At 42.7% G+C, this 17,900-nt stretch overlaps 1 protein-coding gene and 1 long non-coding RNA gene across 5 annotated transcripts; one reads left to right on the forward strand and one right to left on the reverse strand.

The window, feature by feature from the left end:
- Nucleotides 1–3,797: 3,797 nt before the first annotated feature.
- Nucleotides 3,798–8,337, reverse strand: LOC309338290. 2 transcript variants are annotated; one of them, XR_014154842.1, is made up of 3 exons: nt 7,905–8,337; nt 5,965–6,552; nt 3,798–5,078 (listed from the first exon to the last, which is right to left on the reverse strand). It is a non-coding gene; the product is annotated as an uncharacterized lncRNA (long non-coding RNA). The 2 variants fall into 2 exon arrangements; XR_014154843.1 differs by having other exon boundaries at nt 5,965–6,560; nt 7,908–8,335.
- A 131-nt stretch (nt 8,338–8,468) lies between these two features.
- TBPL1 (TATA-box binding protein like 1) lies at nt 8,469–16,992 on the forward strand. Of its 3 annotated transcripts, none has more exons than XM_081855386.1 (7): nt 8,469–8,624; nt 11,323–11,514; nt 13,067–13,149; nt 13,264–13,327; nt 14,510–14,613; nt 14,697–14,839; nt 15,790–16,992. In XM_081855386.1, exons 2-6 carry the CDS (start codon nt 11,380–11,382, stop codon nt 14,815–14,817), a joined length of 507 nt encoding a protein of 168 aa, XP_081711512.1. In that variant the 5' UTR covers nt 8,469–8,624; nt 11,323–11,379; the 3' UTR covers nt 14,818–14,839; nt 15,790–16,992. The 3 variants fall into 3 exon arrangements, with proteins under 3 accessions (XP_081711512.1, XP_081711510.1, XP_081711511.1); XM_081855384.1 differs by having other exon boundaries at nt 8,470–8,624; nt 14,697–14,791; XM_081855385.1 differs by lacking the exon at nt 8,469–8,624 and adding an exon at nt 8,868–8,963 and having other exon boundaries at nt 14,697–14,791.
- The last annotated feature ends 908 nt before the right edge of the window (nt 16,993–17,900 follow it).

Genomic DNA, 17,900 nt, shown 5'->3' on the forward strand with positions numbered 1-17,900 from the left:
AGCGTTCCTTTCTGATATACAGTGGTACGTCGGATTACAGACGCTTCAGGTTACAGACTCCGCTAACCCAGAAATAGTACCTTGGATTAAGAACTTTGCTTCAGAATGAGAACAGAAATCGTGCGGTGGTGGTGCGGCAGCAGTGGGAGGTCCCATTAGCTAAAGTGGTGCTTCCGGTTAAGAACAGTTTCAGGTTAAGAACGGACCTCTGGAATGAATTAAGTTCTTAACCCGAGGTACCACTGTAAACGTATTGTGGATTATTATGCTTCTTCTAGTTTCTCCCTTTTCCACCCTCCTCCCTCCAGAGCCTTTTTCCTTATGTGTCATGTGTTTTAGACTGTAAGGCTGCGACCAATGCCCTGCAACCAGTGCCCTGGCTTTGGCAGCAGCAAGGCTTAACAAAGCAGCGGGGGGCACTGCCATACCCACAGCCCTGCTGCTCACACTGGCCAGAATGTGGGGTGGGGTTGCTAATTAGATCCATATTTTGCAGGAAGGCCAGCAGATCCCAGACTAGCTCTGCTCTTCCCCACCCCTGCAGTTCCCCAATTCAGGTCTTTCTCGAAGCTGCAGCTGGCAGAGATCCCGCCAGTGGCACTTCTGCCCTCCTGCACGTTTGGTGTGTGAAATGGAGACCTGTGTGCCAGCAGACATCTTCATCCAAACCAACCCCACTCCCAAGCTTTGTGCAAAGGCGCTTTGGGCTGCAGTACCCACCTGAGAGCAGAGACTATTTTATCATTCACATTTGTAAGCGACTCTAGGAGCCACTTTTTGGCTGAGAAGCGGAATAAAAATGCTTTTAATAAACAAACTCTGAACCCATAAATGTAGGTCTGCATACAGGAGACAGAATCTATGAAGAAGCATGATTGAACAATACAAACGTCTTATAAAAAGCTATAATCTCAGGTTACAACTGGGTGCTTATTGAAGTGGAACTTATCAGAATATATTAACAGCCACCTTGGGGCTTTTAAAAGGTTCATTTGAGGAAATGCTCAAAGGAAAAATAATTTAAAAAAACAACAACTTTGCACCAAGTTGCGGATTGTGTAGCTCAACATGCCTTCATAACTACTTTAAAACAGACAACTATTTCCTCAACTGTTAGCAATGCTAAAGTGATTACCAACAACTACCATTCTGAAGGATCACTGTGTGCTTGTTTTTCCTACATTTAAGCTCTAACTGAATTGGCAGGCTGTGCTTTCTACATTTCATTGCTATTTAACTCAGACCTCTACATTTCCTTCCTTATAACCATGTGTATGCATACCTGCCAACTGAGGATTACACTTCATATATTTGATGAACTGGACTCTAACCTAGGAAAGTTCATGCCGTAATAAATATATTAGCCTATAAGGTGCCACAAGATTCTTTGTTACTTTTGCTGCAACAGACGGGAACACAGCAACCTTTCTGGAAATTATTTCCATCATTTTTTTTACTCATGGGTCAGCAACTTCACTTGCATGTAACTTAATATTCTACTTTCAGATGCCACAGGGTGGCAGTCGTGCTACATACAAAAATAAACATATAGTATAAAATAGACTCTGGACTTTTCAACTTAGCTTTTGCCCCGCTTTTTGCAGGTAGAGGTCTGAGCTTTAATCCCTTCCAGCTTTCCCTGCAAAATCGCACTCTTTCAAGCTGAATCAGAGCAAACCTCAACTTGGGATTTCTGCAGATTGATAAAGGGTGGGTTTTTGAGAGCTAGTGTGGTGTAGTGGTTAAGAGCGGTAGTCTCCTAATCTGGGGAACCGGGTTCGTGTCCCCGCTCCTCCACATGCAGCTGCTGGGTGACCTTGGGCCAGTCACACTTCTTTGAAGTCTCTCAGCCCCACTCACCTCACAGAGTGTTTGTTGTGGGGGAGGAAGGGAAAGGAGAATGTTAGCCGCTTTGAGACTCCTTAAAGGGAGTGAAAGGCGGGATATCAAATCCAAACTCTTCTTCTCTTCTTCTTCTTCTTCACAGGGAAAGCTTTGAGGCAAACAAAAATAAGAGCGTTCAGACGCAGAGCTTTAATGTGTGGACCACGGGTGAAAAGAGCGGAGGAATGTTAATTGTAAGCCCTCCACTGTTTACAAAAAGAAGACCTTGGCACAGACCTTGGCATGCGCTTATCCTTGGCAGAAAGGAACTCCAAAAAGTGTATTCAAGAGCTATAGCTCTCTTCTGCCCTTGCACACCTTCTTGTTAAGTCCTTCAGCCTTGCTTCTGCTAAGCTCATATCATGATAATTCTCTGTCAGCCCCCAATTCTTTGTTTGGGGCCTGCAAGTTCCTCATCCTTCCTTCCTCAACCCTTCTCTCAATTTATAGCTGCCACAGCAAAAACTCAGATGCCCAAACTGGCAATTACCATTGCCATCACCACTTTTTATTTGTATGCCGCCTTTCCAGTTAAAACAATGCTCAGGGCTGCTTACAAGATGAAAAGATTTTCATAATTATAAACATAACAAAGTAGTCATAAAAATAAAGCACATTAAAAACTACATAACCAAACTGAACAATTTCCACATAAAAATAAAGATACAAAAAATTAGTATCAGTAATCTCAGTTAATATCAGTAACAAGAGCAAAAACTCCCAACAAAATTTCCCTCAAAATACCCTCATCCTTGCGGGTTAGCAGCCGCAGCCGCAGTACTTAAAGCCGGCCTGGGCCAGGTGGAGATTGGCCGAAACAGGGCCCTCAGGCAGGGAAGTCCTCCTCCCAGCCTCAACAGACTGAACTGGCCTCACTATTTATATCTATATGTACATTCCACAACAAAGCAGAAATAAACTCTGCACAAGTTGCTCCTTCGGCCAGGTGGCACAACAGTCAGAGCAGTCCAACCGGCAGCTCCGTGCTGCGATCAGAAGGATGGTCTGCCCAGTTGTCAAGGGCTGCCTGGATTAGGAAGAGTGGTGGGAACCGCCTGCCCAAGAGCCCCCCAGGGAGGACACAAAAGACTCAGATCCCAGATCCTGGTGGTGGTACACTAAACAGCAGTCTGCAGAATGGACAAGCTGGGAGGTGCTAGAAGCAGGGTCTGAGTGATGGGGGGAGGCCAGGAAGAGGGCCTTCCAGGACAGGGTTAGAGGCCTAGAGTCATGGTGTGAGTGCAGATTCAGAGAGGAGTCAGAGGTTGGCCCTGCTACACAGCAGCAGGACAGTTCCAGTCCTACTGGCTCTACTCCCCCCCCCCAATCGAATAGAGTCCTGTACAGGCCAGACAGGCACAGAGGAGCTCACCCCCCTCGACGCAGCCTCCATTTGCATGGGAGGGATCCAGAGTGAAAGACTGGGGAGGATAAGGGTGGAGCTAGTGGTCAGTTTCAGCAATGTCTCAACTGGATTAAGGCAAACCAGAGAACTCTGCTGTGTTGTTTTCTGTTAATAAAAAGCTAATTGCATTCCATACCTCCCGTGTGTGCCTGCCCTGCAGTTGACCTGGCTCACTTTTCAGCTCCACACCAGTTCCCTCTGCCAGAATATCTTGGGCTACCTGCAGAATCAAACTGCTAGTGCAAGTCCCTGCCCCCCCCCCCCCCGCAAAAGAGGGTTTTAGGATTGTCTGTAGTGTTTTGGGTCATCAGAGCCTACAGGATTCCTGCTTCCCGAGTTTGAAGAAACAGTCAGAAATGTAGCTTTCATAAAATTAATAGAACCAGAGCATCTTGGACTAATGTTGGAGTTGCGACCTTTTGCTCAGGCAAAATAAGGGATGGGGCAGGGGAATTGGGGCACTAAAAATTGCCATGCATGGTGCAGAAATGACTTCAAGGTCATTACAATGGCACACAGTGCTTTATTCAATGGAGAAAAACAAAAGCTTTATGATTTGTAATTGGTTTGACACAAACCAACATGAAGCAACTTAACATGGTGTTAAAATCTTTATTTCTGTGGAAAGGGCCACAGAAGTCCCTCTGTTTTGAGACAATAGTCTGTCTTTCTCTCCACTTCACCTTCCATGACTACTGTCACTCCTTGCTGCATTTAGCAGTGCTTTGTCCTTTAAAATAAGAGTGGAATTCGGCACATGGCAGTTCAAAGTTCAGAGAAATCAGGATCTCACTTTTTATCAGTTCCACAGAGCACCAGTTCTGAACATTACTCCATTTGTTCAACATCATGGAGGAAATCCACTCGACAGGGCAAAGTGGGTAGATCACATGCTGTAAATATAGCCATCCACTTTGCAGCCACAACTTTGTTCTTTCACTGAGCAGCCTTTAAAAGCTGCTCCAGAATGCAGTTGGCTGTTACACTTTCATCATACAGCTTATCCATGTCCACTCTGGTAGTGAAGCTGAGATTTTCATAGACCTTTTCAATGTGTCTGTAGATGAACTTGCCATCTTGGAGGGAGAGGGGCTGGAGGTAGAAAAGCCAGTTGCAATTTGAAAAAGCAAACCATTTCTCAATGCAATGGCAGTCTCAATGAATAAAATGAATTCTCCCATTGCCCTGTTTGCATCAACTGGAGAAAGGCGCTGCAGCTTGACTTTGGTCAGGTATCCAACAAACTGTTCATCACATCTCTGTGCCAGTTTGGCTCTAAAGGAATACAAAATGGCATACAGCTCTATGCAGGTGGTGTTATTGGCCTCAAGCTTAACAGTATCTACAACGAGGGACAAAAAATGTGATTGCAAAAAAGGAGATAAACCTCCACAACATAACTGTCTTCCTCATCCTGCACTTCTGCATTAATGTCTAGCTTCAGCTAGTGAGGAGTAGTCTGGGAAAATCCTCAACAAGCCTAATGAAGCAGGAGCAGAGACATGGTTCAACTGAAAGCCATGTTATGCACAATATGAGCCTTGCGGTACCAACAAAGGGTTGTTTCTTCTTCTGTTTCTGTTTCTTCTTCTTCAACACTGTGTAGACCAAATTGTGAATACTGAAGTTTACACTGAGCAATCCCAGTTTTCTTAAAGTGTGCAGTATGCAATCCACAATCCCTTGGGATTCTCAATGAAATCAATCATCTCGTTCATGACTCCACTTTCAGAAGTGAAGAACTGCACTGCATGAGGGAAGGTTTTTCTGTTTTCCTTGTTGGAGGCATCTGTTTGAATGGAGAAAAAGATTTCAACTTTCAGATTTCAACTTTTTCACCATATCTTCATCAACTTTTGGCTCAAGAACATCCCTTACTAAGGTCTCCTATTTTGTTCTCCCATAGCTCAGTCCTGCAGTATCTTCTGGTTCAGTTCGTATGCACAATTAGCACTGTTACAACTGAAGTTGTGTTTAACAGTCTGATACGTGTGCACCAACTCCGCAGCTGTAACCTGCATAAAAGGAGTCCTAGTAGTACACAAAATATGAACTCAGCTATTAAATAGAAAAAGATTGGTTGCTTTAATTCTTAGGAAATAAAAGCAATTTTGAAATATGCAGCAAGCTTTTGGATTGCAAAAGCTGGTAGTTATTTAGCCACACTGTATTGTACACTGACATATTTAGATGTATATTATTTAATTATAAAATTGGTATAGGTGAAGACTGTAATAAAATCAAAGAAAGTGCCTCAAATAAGCAGGACCAATTTGCAGATAACTGCCTAGATCTTTGCTGACTGTATAATATAGCCAACATTAAGCTATAATATAGCCAATGTTACATTGGCAACACAAATAATTGAACCATATACCAGGTCTGCTTCAAGGGAGGTCTGAGGAATGAGAAAAGTAGCAATGGAAACCTGTGTATTTTTCTGTTTATTAGCTTGGATACACTCTGCCCTATACACTGACAGCCTCCTCTGCTTCTGGGGTTCTGCAAACATCCTGACTACACTTACGAACGGCAAAGGATCCTCTATGGAGAAAACAATGGAAATACTTGTTATGTTTCTCTTATTCAAAGAATCACAACAGTAACAATGCCCCCTCCTCTCCTACGCTGGGTCCTACCCCACAGGCCACAGCCTGCATGCCTCTCATGCCCACCTGTGCTGTGCTGCCCTCCAGCTCCTTGCCAGCTTTTTCTTTTTTATTAAAGATTTTCTTGTTTTACAGAAGTGTAATGTCTCTCGTATTTTTTCCATGTAACATTTTTACAAATCCGTTTCATTTGTTGAGACATTAGGGTGAGAGGGGAAAAAAGGGGGTGGAGGGAGGGAAGATGGGTGGGGGTGGGGTCGGGTGGCGATGTTTCTATTATGCTTAATGTATATAGGGTTTGGTGTCAGCGTTGCTTGTGCTGTTCACTTGTGTTCCTTTGGTGCTGAGAGAGGTTGGGGTTGGCCTAGGGTGTGGTTGTTTGTTTGTGTTTGGCTGTGGTGATCTTTGTTTTCGTGTGAGTGGGGTGGGTGGGTGTTTTGGATCAGGTTAGCCATATTGATTTGTATGCTGTTGGTGGATTATTGTCATTGTCTTGTTGGGCTGTGTATGTGATAAAGGCATCTTCTTCTGTTTGTCCCCGTGTCAGTTTCAGTTTATTGGTTAATTTTTCTAGTAGGCCAACTCCTTGCCAGCTGAGCTCTGGCTGGCCTGCTGCTGCTCCTTTGTTCTCTCAAGAGGATATTTTGAAGGTGACTTATTTCCTGAAATCCAAGAGAAAGAAGTGTGAGGAGGAGGAGGAAGATGTAAAACAGGGTGTTTCAGTCTAAACTGGTGCAATCCATGGTGTATCAGTCTAAACAATGAAGAGACAGGGAAGTCAGCTGAGAGAGGAGTCACTTCATTCCAGGAATGTTCTCGAGGAACCACTGGAAAGGAAGTCTCGCCCAGCCTGAGATGCCAAGGACTGGACCTAGGACCGTTTGCATGCAAGGAAGGTATTCTGTATCTGAGCTATATGGCCCTTCCTTCTGCATTTGGGAGATTTAACAGAACAAGAAGAGCCCTGCTGAATTGGGGGGGGGGGAATGCATCTAGTTCTGCATCCTCTGCCCTGTTGTGATCCTGCCAGGTACAACAATGAAAGTCAACCTAGCTTGAACAAATGCTTGGTTGTTGCCAAGCCACCACAATGTTCTTCTCACACACTTGACTAAAGAAATGTTTCAGCCTGGCTCCCAAGTGAGTGTGTACTGGTGAGAGTCCCAGTACATGAGACAGATGCTCCTATACATGCAAAGTAGAACAGAACACATGCATCTGAACAAGCAGACTGTGCAGTGATGCCAATAACCAAAATGAACAACAATCTAAATTTGATGCATATAATTATATGAAATTTAACTCAATGATAGCATGCTTCAATGAAACCATTAATATTCCTGGACAATATATTAATGTTCTATGGAGTTTTGGGGGCACATTCAAAATTTAAGGAAGTGGTAGATTTAGTAAAAATATTAATTAAACTTGTATATGATTAACAATTTAATCTATTTGCAACTAATTTAAGTAATTTACTAGTGTCAAATTGCATCTGCTTCCTCACTGAGAGGGCCAGCTGCAATTCTATGCACGAAGAAGGCCCACTCAGTTCAACTAACTACTTTCCTATGAGTAAGCCACATTAGTAGTAATAACTTTATTATTTATACCCCACCCATCTGGCTGGGTTTCCCTAGCCACTCTGGGCAGCTTTGAGCATATATAAAACCTATAAAACCTAATAAAATATAAAAAATTAAATAAAGAATAATTTTAATTGCATTCAGTAGGGCTTACTTGTGAGTAGACATGAATTTGCTTGCACCACTTACCAACAAGCACGAAGCACCCCCCCCCCCCCAATTTGTCTCACCTCACAACTACCCAATCTCCCATTTCAGCATCAGGCTACCACTGTTAAATCTCCCCTGCCTTCATTTCCCCCTACTGTGACTGAGAAAGGCCCTGCCCCAAAGGACCCATCAAAGAAAGGGAGGGCAAGCGAGCAAAAGCATCATTTAATATATTTTTAAAAATTAAAACTTTAAATTTAAATAAAACACCACCTTATTCTTATTACTGGGAGGGACTCCATCCCAGCATAAAGCCCTGCGCCAGCCTCAGACAGGCAGCAAAAAGGCACCAGGGTCGGTCGCACACCAACCAAGAAGAACCACGTGGAGCCTCACCTGCTAGCGCGCTCTGCCTTCCCTCCTTTTATCCCTGGAGCAGGGCGGGCGGACAACGCTCACTACAGCTCCGCAGCCAATCAGGCAGCGCCAGTGCGAATGGCAAGCTAAACAACCAATCGCTGCAGTTTCTCCATGCCGTGCAAACCCCTCGCTATTTTAAGGCTCGCAATTTAAGACGTGCAGCGCGTGGGGAGGAGGAAGAGCAGCCGCCGCCGTCCCCCCCCCCCGGCCTTGAACTCGCGCCGGAAGACAGATTCCGCGCCTCCGTGCTAGCCACGCCCTCCTTCCGTGGAATAAATCCCACCGCCTGGCCTTTCGCCCCGCCCCCTCCTCGCCCCAGCGGCCGTTATCCGGAAGTACACCTTCCAGGGAGAACATCCGGCTGCCGCTCTAGGCGGCGGGGATGCGGGCTCTGTCTATGGTGTTCGCGCGCTTTGTGATGTTTTATTGTGTCGCGGGGATTCGGTGGCCTCGAGACCCGGAACAGCTAGAAAAGGAGGCGGCGGCGGCGGCGGCGGCGTCGTGTTGGAACGGCGGCGGCGGCGACGGGTCGCGCAGCAACTGGGCTGCGCGGGAGCCTATAGGATTTCGGTGAGGAAGAGAAGGGGAGAGGAATCAGCGGCCGTTGCGCGGCAGTAACGGTCCTCGCGTCGCTAAGGCGTCCTCCGCCGGGCCGGGCCGGGGGGGGGGAGAGGGGGAGGGGCAGATCCGGGGGGCTTCCCTGCTCCCGCCGCCCCTTCTTGCACCTGAGAAGGAACCGAGCACCGAAAAGAAGGCGGGATTCGTGTGTCCTTTAAACACGAAACTAATCAAAATTCGGCCGCTGCTTTTCTACCCGCCCCGCTTCCCCCGTCTTGCTTCTTCCCCGCGCATCCCGCTGCATGTGAAGCAGTAGGAAGGGAAGAAGCGCAGGAGGAGGCAGGAGAGCAGGTAACCCAGCATCCCACCCCCCTCCGCAGATTCTGGTTTGTCTCCTGGCAACCCTGGGTGACTCAGATTAGCCAGGAGCCTTTAGGAATAGGGACCTGCTCTGATCACTGCCAACAGGGTTTAGGAGAGAATTGCCTTTTTTTAAAAAAACCGAGTTCTCCCCCCCCCCCCACCTCAATCTCTCCTAATGGCAAACGCTGACCTCCCGTGCCATATCGGTATTGCAGTGAAATTAGCCTATGTGCAGATAAGAAAGAAGTTTCCGTTCTCGAAGGGATTGTGGCTCATGTAAAGGACGGGGCTTGCAGTCTGGGGGGGCCAACAAGAGCCAGGATTGTCACTGGAAGGGGCCAAGTGGCGGCACTCAGGCATGCAGCACCCTTCGCAAGTTAGGGTTAATGCAACCCCTTCTGGATAAAGCTTGGCCAGAGTTGTTCATCGCCTTGGTAATTTCTAGTCTGGATTGCTGTAATCACTTGTATATATAGGACTGCCTTTGAAGATTCTCAAAAATTTGAGTTAATACAAACCACAGCTACAAGGTTACTAACTTGGGTTAGTTATAGAGAGACCATATCATTTTGCCAGTTCTTAAACAGCTATACTTGTTTTCTGCTCTGTTTCTGGGCACAGTTCCAAGTCCTGGTTTTCTATAAAGTCCTAAATGACTTCAAGCCTGCCCATCTGCCCAAACACTACAATGCCTAACAGAGGCTTTCTTCTGAGTGCCACCACCATCTGAGTTTAGGCAACTGATGACCAGAGAGAAGGTTGTATTGACTGTAGAGCCTTCATATGGAATGCCGTACTAAAGAAGCATCCCTCTAGGAATATATATACCTTTATTATGAGGTATCACATAAGATTGCTATGGTTCAGTTGCCCTGCAGAGCCAATTGTTAAGGTTAAAGGCTAGAAACTTGTATGTATACAAGTATCAAGGCTTGAGAATTGGATTAATGCCTCTTGAAGAGCTAGAAAGTGTAATATCTGTGTATGTACTACAAATAGCTGGGTGGATTGGATATGACTCAGCTTTACCAGCCCAGGTACTCTGTGCAGCACCAACAAATATGTGTATGCTTATCCATAGAGTTTCAATCTGTCTTACTCGAAAACTTGTTTGGGAGCTGGATTGTGATGCTTTCTACCTGATGTTTGGCTGGAGAGACAGAAAATGATCTTTGCCTTTCACTACAGGGTATACATTAGGAGTGAGCCAGTGGAAGGGGCGTGTGCATGTTGCCCTATTGTCATAGACAGACTACTCCCTGGTGATATTTGGTGTGATCGTGGCTGACTTCCCCTGAAGGGATAGGGACCTATTAAGGCCCTTTTCCAAAGATTTATGGTACCTAAGGTATTCCTGAGCACACTGGATTTTCCAGCCCTTGCTCCAAGGCATTTTCCAGGCAGCACTGCTGGTGCTCCAGTCTCACTGTGGAACAGCAGGATGATCAGGGCTATCAACACAATCATTCCAGAAAGTCATGAGGAGCCCAGAAGGTTCCTTGTTTTTCTGAGGACCTGGAAAGCAATGAAGCAGGTTGGTAGATGGCCACAGTGACACCAGTGCCATCAGTGAACCACCCAACGGAGCTTTCTCAAATGGTGAGCAGGCTGGTTAAGTCCAATTTGGGAGTAGAAATAGCTAACCACTCAGTAGCAAAACACTGAGAGCAAAGTCAGTTGCATCCATCCCTAACTTGACATGGCTGTTGCTGCTGTCTGTGGAGGCTTTTAGAGCACCGTCTGGTCAAAATTTGTGAGATAAACGTCAGTTGTTACAGCCTGAGGATGCTGGCAGGTTGCAGGGGTTAAGCCATTTGGTTCTCTTGACCCTTGCCCATCATGGCTCATCACTGACTATGTAGGTCTAGGTAGCAATTTATGTCCATGAGTCAGCAATGATGCAAAGCAGAAAAGCAAGCAATTGGTGTTCCCATTTTAAATTAAATCTCCATGGTTAACTTCCACAAATATAAGTGGTCAAGGGAAAGAGTGCTTCCCCCCGCAAAAAATAAAAACAGAGTGGCATTCATTGTTATACCCATTGAATTCAATGGACTTAAGTTAGAAAGGCTGTTGATTTCAGTGGGTCACCTCTGAGTATGATTTAGTTGGATATCACCCAATACTAGTACTAATAATAAATAATAATATTTTTAAAGTGACATGTCTTTGTGACACTATAGAAAAAATTATAGAATTATCTCCTTGGTGCTATCCTGAATTCATCCCTAGGTGTTTTGCAAAGACTTGTCATGCTTTTCAAAGCAGGCCTTGTAGGATATTGAGGCAATCAGACTTTTTTCTAGATAACTAACCTGTATAACTTCTCTCCTTCACCACAATCAAGGATGTGATCTTCATGGTGTCATGTTGGAATCTTGAGGTTTTAATCTGAGTCACCCCAATGGATGCGGAGAGTGATGTTGCCTTGGACATTTTAATCACAAATGTAGTCTGTGTCTTCCGAACAAGATGTCATTTAAACTTGCGAAAGATTGCGTTAGAGGGAGCAAATGTAATATACAAGCGTGATGTTGGGGTAAGTTACTTCTCAGTTTTAGTTCACTCGTTGACTTCTTCTAATAAGGCATATTCAACACATATACACCAATGTGTTGATTTTCATTCTCTATGCAGCAGTTTTGTTAGTGTTTCAGGGGCATTTTTCTTTTAATAAGAAATTGCAGAATTTAACACCGTCATACCCGATTTCAAAATACTGCCGTTGAAGACTTCTGAAGTCGGGTGATCTGATAAGTTTCATTTCTGTGTATTGTGTCATTTATTTTTTTATTTATTTGAAGTGACAAAATGCAGAAGTATTGTGTCATTTGTGTGAAGGTCATTTCAATATTGCTGATACAGCAGCTTTGAGGAAACATCATGTGTTGACATATACAGCATATTTGTTTGATCAGAGGTGTGTGTGGTGTTTGAAAACATTTTTTTAAAAAAAGACCTAAACTTGCTAAGTGTCAGATTGTAGCCTATGTATGTGAAGTTCTTGACAGTGTGCTTTCTTTTTATTAGCTTGAAATTCGGTTATTAAAACCTGTAGCAAAGCAAGATGTGCATTACAGTGGTACCTTGTGTTGCGAACTGTCCCCCTTACGAATGTTGCGGGTTACGCGCTCCGCTAACCCGGAAGTAGATGCCCCTTGTTACGAACTTTGCCCCGGGATGCGAGTGGAAATCGCGCTCCGGCAGTGCGGCAGGCACCATTAGGGAAAGCGCGCCTCATGTTATGAGCGGTTTCCGGTTATGAACGGACCTCCAGAATGGATTAATTAATAATTCACAATTATTCTATAACCGGAGGTACCATTGTAGTATAACCAGTAATAAGTAGTAGATATTTCAGTGACCAAACAGGCAGGAAAATGTTATTTTTGGTCGTGTGACTACCATGTGTGGCATTAGGAGCTGGCTTGGTGTAGTTGAACCCTGTAGCACCAGGGTTCAAGTACCCACTCAGCCATGAAGTTCACTGGGTGATGGATGACCTTGGACCAGTCGCCTGACTCTCAGCCTAATCTACCTCACAGGGCTGTTGCGAGGATGAAATGAGAACTATTTACACCACCTTGTGCTCCATGGAGGAAATGTGGAATATAAATGCAAGAAATAAATGAGTTTACTCCCCTTTCATTAAAATAATGACTATTGGGAAAGTTCAAGGGCTGCAATAGTTTTTAAAAAACAAAACAAAACTTTGGAGTTCATTAATGCCTTTAAAAAACAGGAGTGCATACATGAAAAACAATAAAAAAAATTATTGTCCTGTTACAACTGCCTGTCTACATGTTAGAAGCAAAGATAGCAAAGGATAGTTGCAAGAAATACTGTATAGTATGTTAATTAAATAGAATAAATTAATATCTAAAAGCTTTACCCTTTGGCTAAGGTTAAAGTTATCCAGAAGGAAGCCACGATGAAATTAACAAATAATGGGAATAGGAACATGAACATAACAATAAAAGTGTATGAGCTTTAGCAAAAATGGCAGCATTTGAATCTGTAATTCATTGTTCTCTTTTGCTACATCAGGAAGTTTCTTTGTCTAAAGTATATTTTTTCCTGACTGATTTCAGAAAGTATTAATGAAACTTCGGAAACCAAGGATTACAGCAACAATTTGGTCCTCAGGAAAAGTAATTTGCACAGGAGCTACAAGGTATATATTGTTTGTGTTTTTTATTATCCATAAAATCACTTGTGTGTTGCTGTATTTTAACCCTTGCTCCCTTAACTTCTTAACCAATCGCTTGTGTGGTTTTTTCCAATCTAGTGAAGAAGAAGCTAAATTTGGTGCCAGACGATTAGCTCGTAGTCTGCAGAAACTAGGTTTTCAGGTAATTCTTTCAATCACTGATGAATTGTGGCCTTTTAAAATATTTTTAATTCAGAGAATTGCTGTTTAAAGAGATCTGTTTCTAGAAAACCGGGTGATTAGGCTTACTGCTGAGCAGATTTCCAGAAATTTGCTTGGCAGTCATAAGTGCTCTTCCTTGGTGTTGCAAGTCTCTGGGTTTTTTGCCTATATAAAAAACCACACACATGGAGATAAACCATACCTTTCTACTTGTGGGAAGGAAACAAGGGGTGACGCTCTGTTCTTTTTCTGCATAAGTTTTCACTGCTGGTGCTGCCTTATAAAAGGGGGAAGGGAAAGGAGAAAGCAGGCCTTTTTATTTGTATTTATTCAATTTATATCTTCTCAGAGGAGCCCAGGGCAAACAAGTATAAAACACTAAAAACATCTTAAGACATCGGTTTCTCATTTGCTCTGGCAGGCACAAACCTTTGCCAAGTCAAGGGAGATCACTTGCTGCCGCTAAGAGGAAAAGAAGAACTGAACTGTTGCTTTTAAAAGTTAGAGCCCATCAACATTTTCTATAAAAGGGTTTGTTTGAAATGAAGCAGGAACATGATTACAAGAATGATTATGATTACAATGATTGTATTTCCCAATACTCAGCAGAATTTGTGGTTGTTGACAGCCATTGTAGCAACTAGTATAAACTATGCAAAGCTAACTGAACTGATGTCAATGCACTTCAGTTAACTGGAAGTTGACATCCTTTCTGAAAAGGTATAAATGGCACACCCTAGCAACAATTGAACACTTTTAGGTTTGATGTGCTTAATTCTCTCCCATTGAAATCAATAGGACTTATTATCTTTAGCTTTGGAATTATTGTGCCTAAATGTAGCCTTTCATAGTTGTCTGTGATCTCCTTCAGGTAATTGGAAGCTATATTAGTACATTGTTAGTAAGCAAGAGAATTCCAATATAAATTACACTAACTTAATTAGGTGTAATGAGACCTGAAAAGAATCTTACCTTGCCCTAGAACTGTCAAAAGTTTCTAACCATTATAGAGTTTAAATTGCCCTTTATGTTGTATTTTTGTTCAAAGTTGTATTAAACCACTGCTGGCCTTTTAGTTAAAATGAAGCCAAAATGTGTATAAGTCCTTGGCTTTCAGATTAGTTCCTAATATTTTCATTTTTGTTCTTTTTCTTTCTAAAAGGTGATTTTTACAGATTTTAAAGTTGTCAATGTTTTAGCAGTATGCAATATGCCCTTTGAAATCAGATTGCCGGAATTCACAAAAAGCAACAGACCCCATGCTAGGTATAGTAGATTTTATATCTATTCTCTCTCTCTCTCTCTTTGGCATTTTCATTTTTTAAAGTGAACTTTGCATTTCTCCTTAGTTATGAACCGGAGCTTCATCCTGCAGTGTGCTACAGAATAAAATCTCTCAGAGCTACTTTACAGATTTTTTCAACAGGAAGTATCACAGTTACAGGTATTCACCTTTTTGTGAATAAGTAACTTTCTCCGTGTTGTAGCTCAGGTAATTAAGTGTTTGATAAGGTCAGCATGTGTATATGACTTCCCACTAATTTCTGTGTACCTGTGCCATCTGATAACTATTGTTGTAGAGCAGGCATGTCCAACAGGTCAGTCGTGGGTGTGTCCCAGGTCAATTGCAGCATACAGTTCAGTGATCTCCTTAGTGTTCCTTTTAGGATGCAAAAGAAAGCTGAACAACTTTGGCCAACCCTCCCCCGCAAAAAGCTCAACAACTCCTGGCAGTGACAATGGGTAGATCACAGCCGGTCTCTTTCTACTGTGAGTAGATTGCACTCTCTTGGGAGTTGGACGTGCCTGTTGTAGATTAAAACGAGAGTTGGATTATGATTTGTTTTGGAGATTTCTGTGGTTGCTTGAGCTAACTCATTAGCAAATAGGATTGCCGCATATTTAAGAAGAGATACTTTGATTTAAGCTGTCTCATCTCAAAGCCAACAGGGTGCTCAAAACGTAAATCAAAAGTATAACAACTGGGTTAGGTGTTGGACCACTGGACTTGCTGATGGCAGTGTCCCAGACAATTTAGAATACTAAGTGCAGGAAGCATTCTTTGAAAAATGAAAGCATCTCTGCTGGGTTTTGTCCTGCCACTTCCTGTGTGGATTTCTGGCCTCTCTGTTTCCTGGTCGTCAGTGTGAGACAATGGAGATCAGGCCAGAATGTACCCAGATGTGATGTGGGATGTGTGCACATGGGTGAGGTGTGGCATGTGCTGAACAAGCATTTTCAGGTTAGTCCGAATTTACTTCCTACTTTGCCATGTAGCAGTTTCAAGTAATGCTAGAAATGCTGATATATATTGAGAATATTGGTCAATTCAGGTTTTGTTAGAGTTAAGTTCAAAATATATTCATGATCAAGGAACTAAAGCCATAGGGTTAGCTTTTGTGTGTATCCTTATTCTAATGTTTTATCTTGTCCTACCCCCAGGGCCAAACGTAAAGGCTGTTGCCACTGCAGTGGAACAAATTTATCCATTTGTGTTTGAAAGCAGGAAAGAAATTTTATAAGTTGCCACTTCATGGTTAGGCGACCTAACCAAGCACCTTTTATAAGACTGCTGCGCATTGGACTAATAGCAAAAAAAAAGAAGGTGGGGAAGAAAAGGACAACTGGACCAACACAGCTGAGGAGGTGCAAACTCTTGGCCGCGGTGATAAACTCCAGTCCCTTTTGGATTTTATTTGGAACAGTGCTGTATTGTAAAAACAAACGTTTACAAGATACGAAATTGCTGCTTTTTACAAGACATTCTATTTATTTCTGCAGTAATTTCTGTGTGTTCATAAGCAGATTTGTCATGATATGCACTAAATTTTAAAACACTTCTATAGGTTGAGCTTGTGTTTTTATTTGTGAATATTCTTTACATTTTTGTACGCTGACTGTTGGGCACCAAAGAAGCTGTAGACGTTACCCTTTTTCACCTGATAAAACGTGCACAAATAAAAGTCTGCAAAACTTTTCTTTATACCTGTTCTGTTACGTTCCTTCTCCTTTTTCTATTAACAATTGTATATTGGCAAAGTAACTAGAGCAATGTTAGTGTGATCTTCTGCTCTGATTTTATTCCAATTTTTGTGCGCCTGTAAAGTGAATTGTAGCAGACTAGATTGACATGAATGAGAGATGTGTATGTGTTCTAAGGACAGAATTTGGTTTTATTGTAATATATTTGTAACTAAATGCAGAATTTAGGGGATCTCTTTCCAGCCAGTCTAAGCAAGGGTTAAGCATAATAGGCTTGAGTGATGAGAGAAGCTTCTGTTCTGAAGTATTTGACGTTAGTCAAATCAGCTATCCTATTTCCAGATGCAGGGTTGTTTTTAAAAGGAAACCTGCCTTGAACTACTGCTAGTGACTGATTTTAATTTTCAGGAAAAAGTGTATTTTTTCATGGATGCAGTTCTATGCTACTTCTAAAGAACTCTGCACATATTTGCCAAATGTTGCTATAGCACTGTTAGAATTATTTTTTAAAAAATGCTAACAAAACAAGAAAGCTTGGCTTTGGCATGTAATCTTGGACTTGAAAAGCCAATACTGAAACTGCATATGGAACAGATGAGTGGTAAATCATAAGGCAAATGAAAATGGTACCCTTGCCAACTACAATAAATATGTCAAAATGCATCTATGTCTCTTTCCCGTATCTAAGTCTTGAGGTGAACAAAATGTGGGCATGACTGCTGCAGGTGCTAATCATTCATTGTCCAGATTTGTACTTCACATTGAAACAAACTCAGTGGAGTACTGTAAATAAAATCCTTTTGAAAGCCTGCCCTTTTTTATTTTTGCAAAATATAATGAGAATCTTTGATGAGGAAATGGATACAGAAAAATCAATTTGTTCGTGAACGGCGGGGGGGGGGGGGGGAAATGCCAACCAACCCTTAAAAGTTCTCTAAAAATGTATTCTCCAAGCAAGGGCCATGCACTCAAATGTAAATAGTGACACATGAACCAGGTGATCAGGAGAAATATAGTCATAATTCTAATGGACGGTGAGAAAGGGCTGCCACAATCAGAAACTGCCACTATGGCCTTGATTCAACAAAGTACAGTGGTACCTTGGTTCTCAAATGCCTTGGAACCCAAACACTGCAAACCCAGAAATAAGTGTTCTGGTTTGCGAACTTTTTCGGTAGCCAAATGTGCTCTGTTTTGAGTGGTACGCTTCCATTTTGAGCGTTACACTTCCAATTTGAGTGTTATGCTGAGGTCTGTCTATTTTTCCTATGTCCAGAACAGCATGCAAGGGAAGGTGGTTTCATTGTGCAAAAAAATCTTGTGTTGATGGAACATTTGTTTTGGTGTAGCATTGAATTCCTTTATCTTTGGCTGCCGGTTTTACATAGAACGTTACACACCATAAGTGCATGCCTGAGAACTTTTGGGACCATTTGCATTTTTAAAAGTGTGTGAAATAGGAGGGGAGACAATTTGGCAAGTCTGATAAGGGGAGATAGCTTAATTACTTACTTGATATGTGTTGACTTTCATGACAGTGGGCCAACCACTTACGTAAGAGTTTGATACGT

The sequence above is a fragment of the Podarcis erhardii genome (genome assembly GCF_964252035.2).
Source record: "Podarcis erhardii genome assembly, chromosome: 3".
Classification (NCBI taxonomy): Eukaryota; Metazoa; Chordata; class Lepidosauria; order Squamata; family Lacertidae; genus Podarcis; species Podarcis erhardii.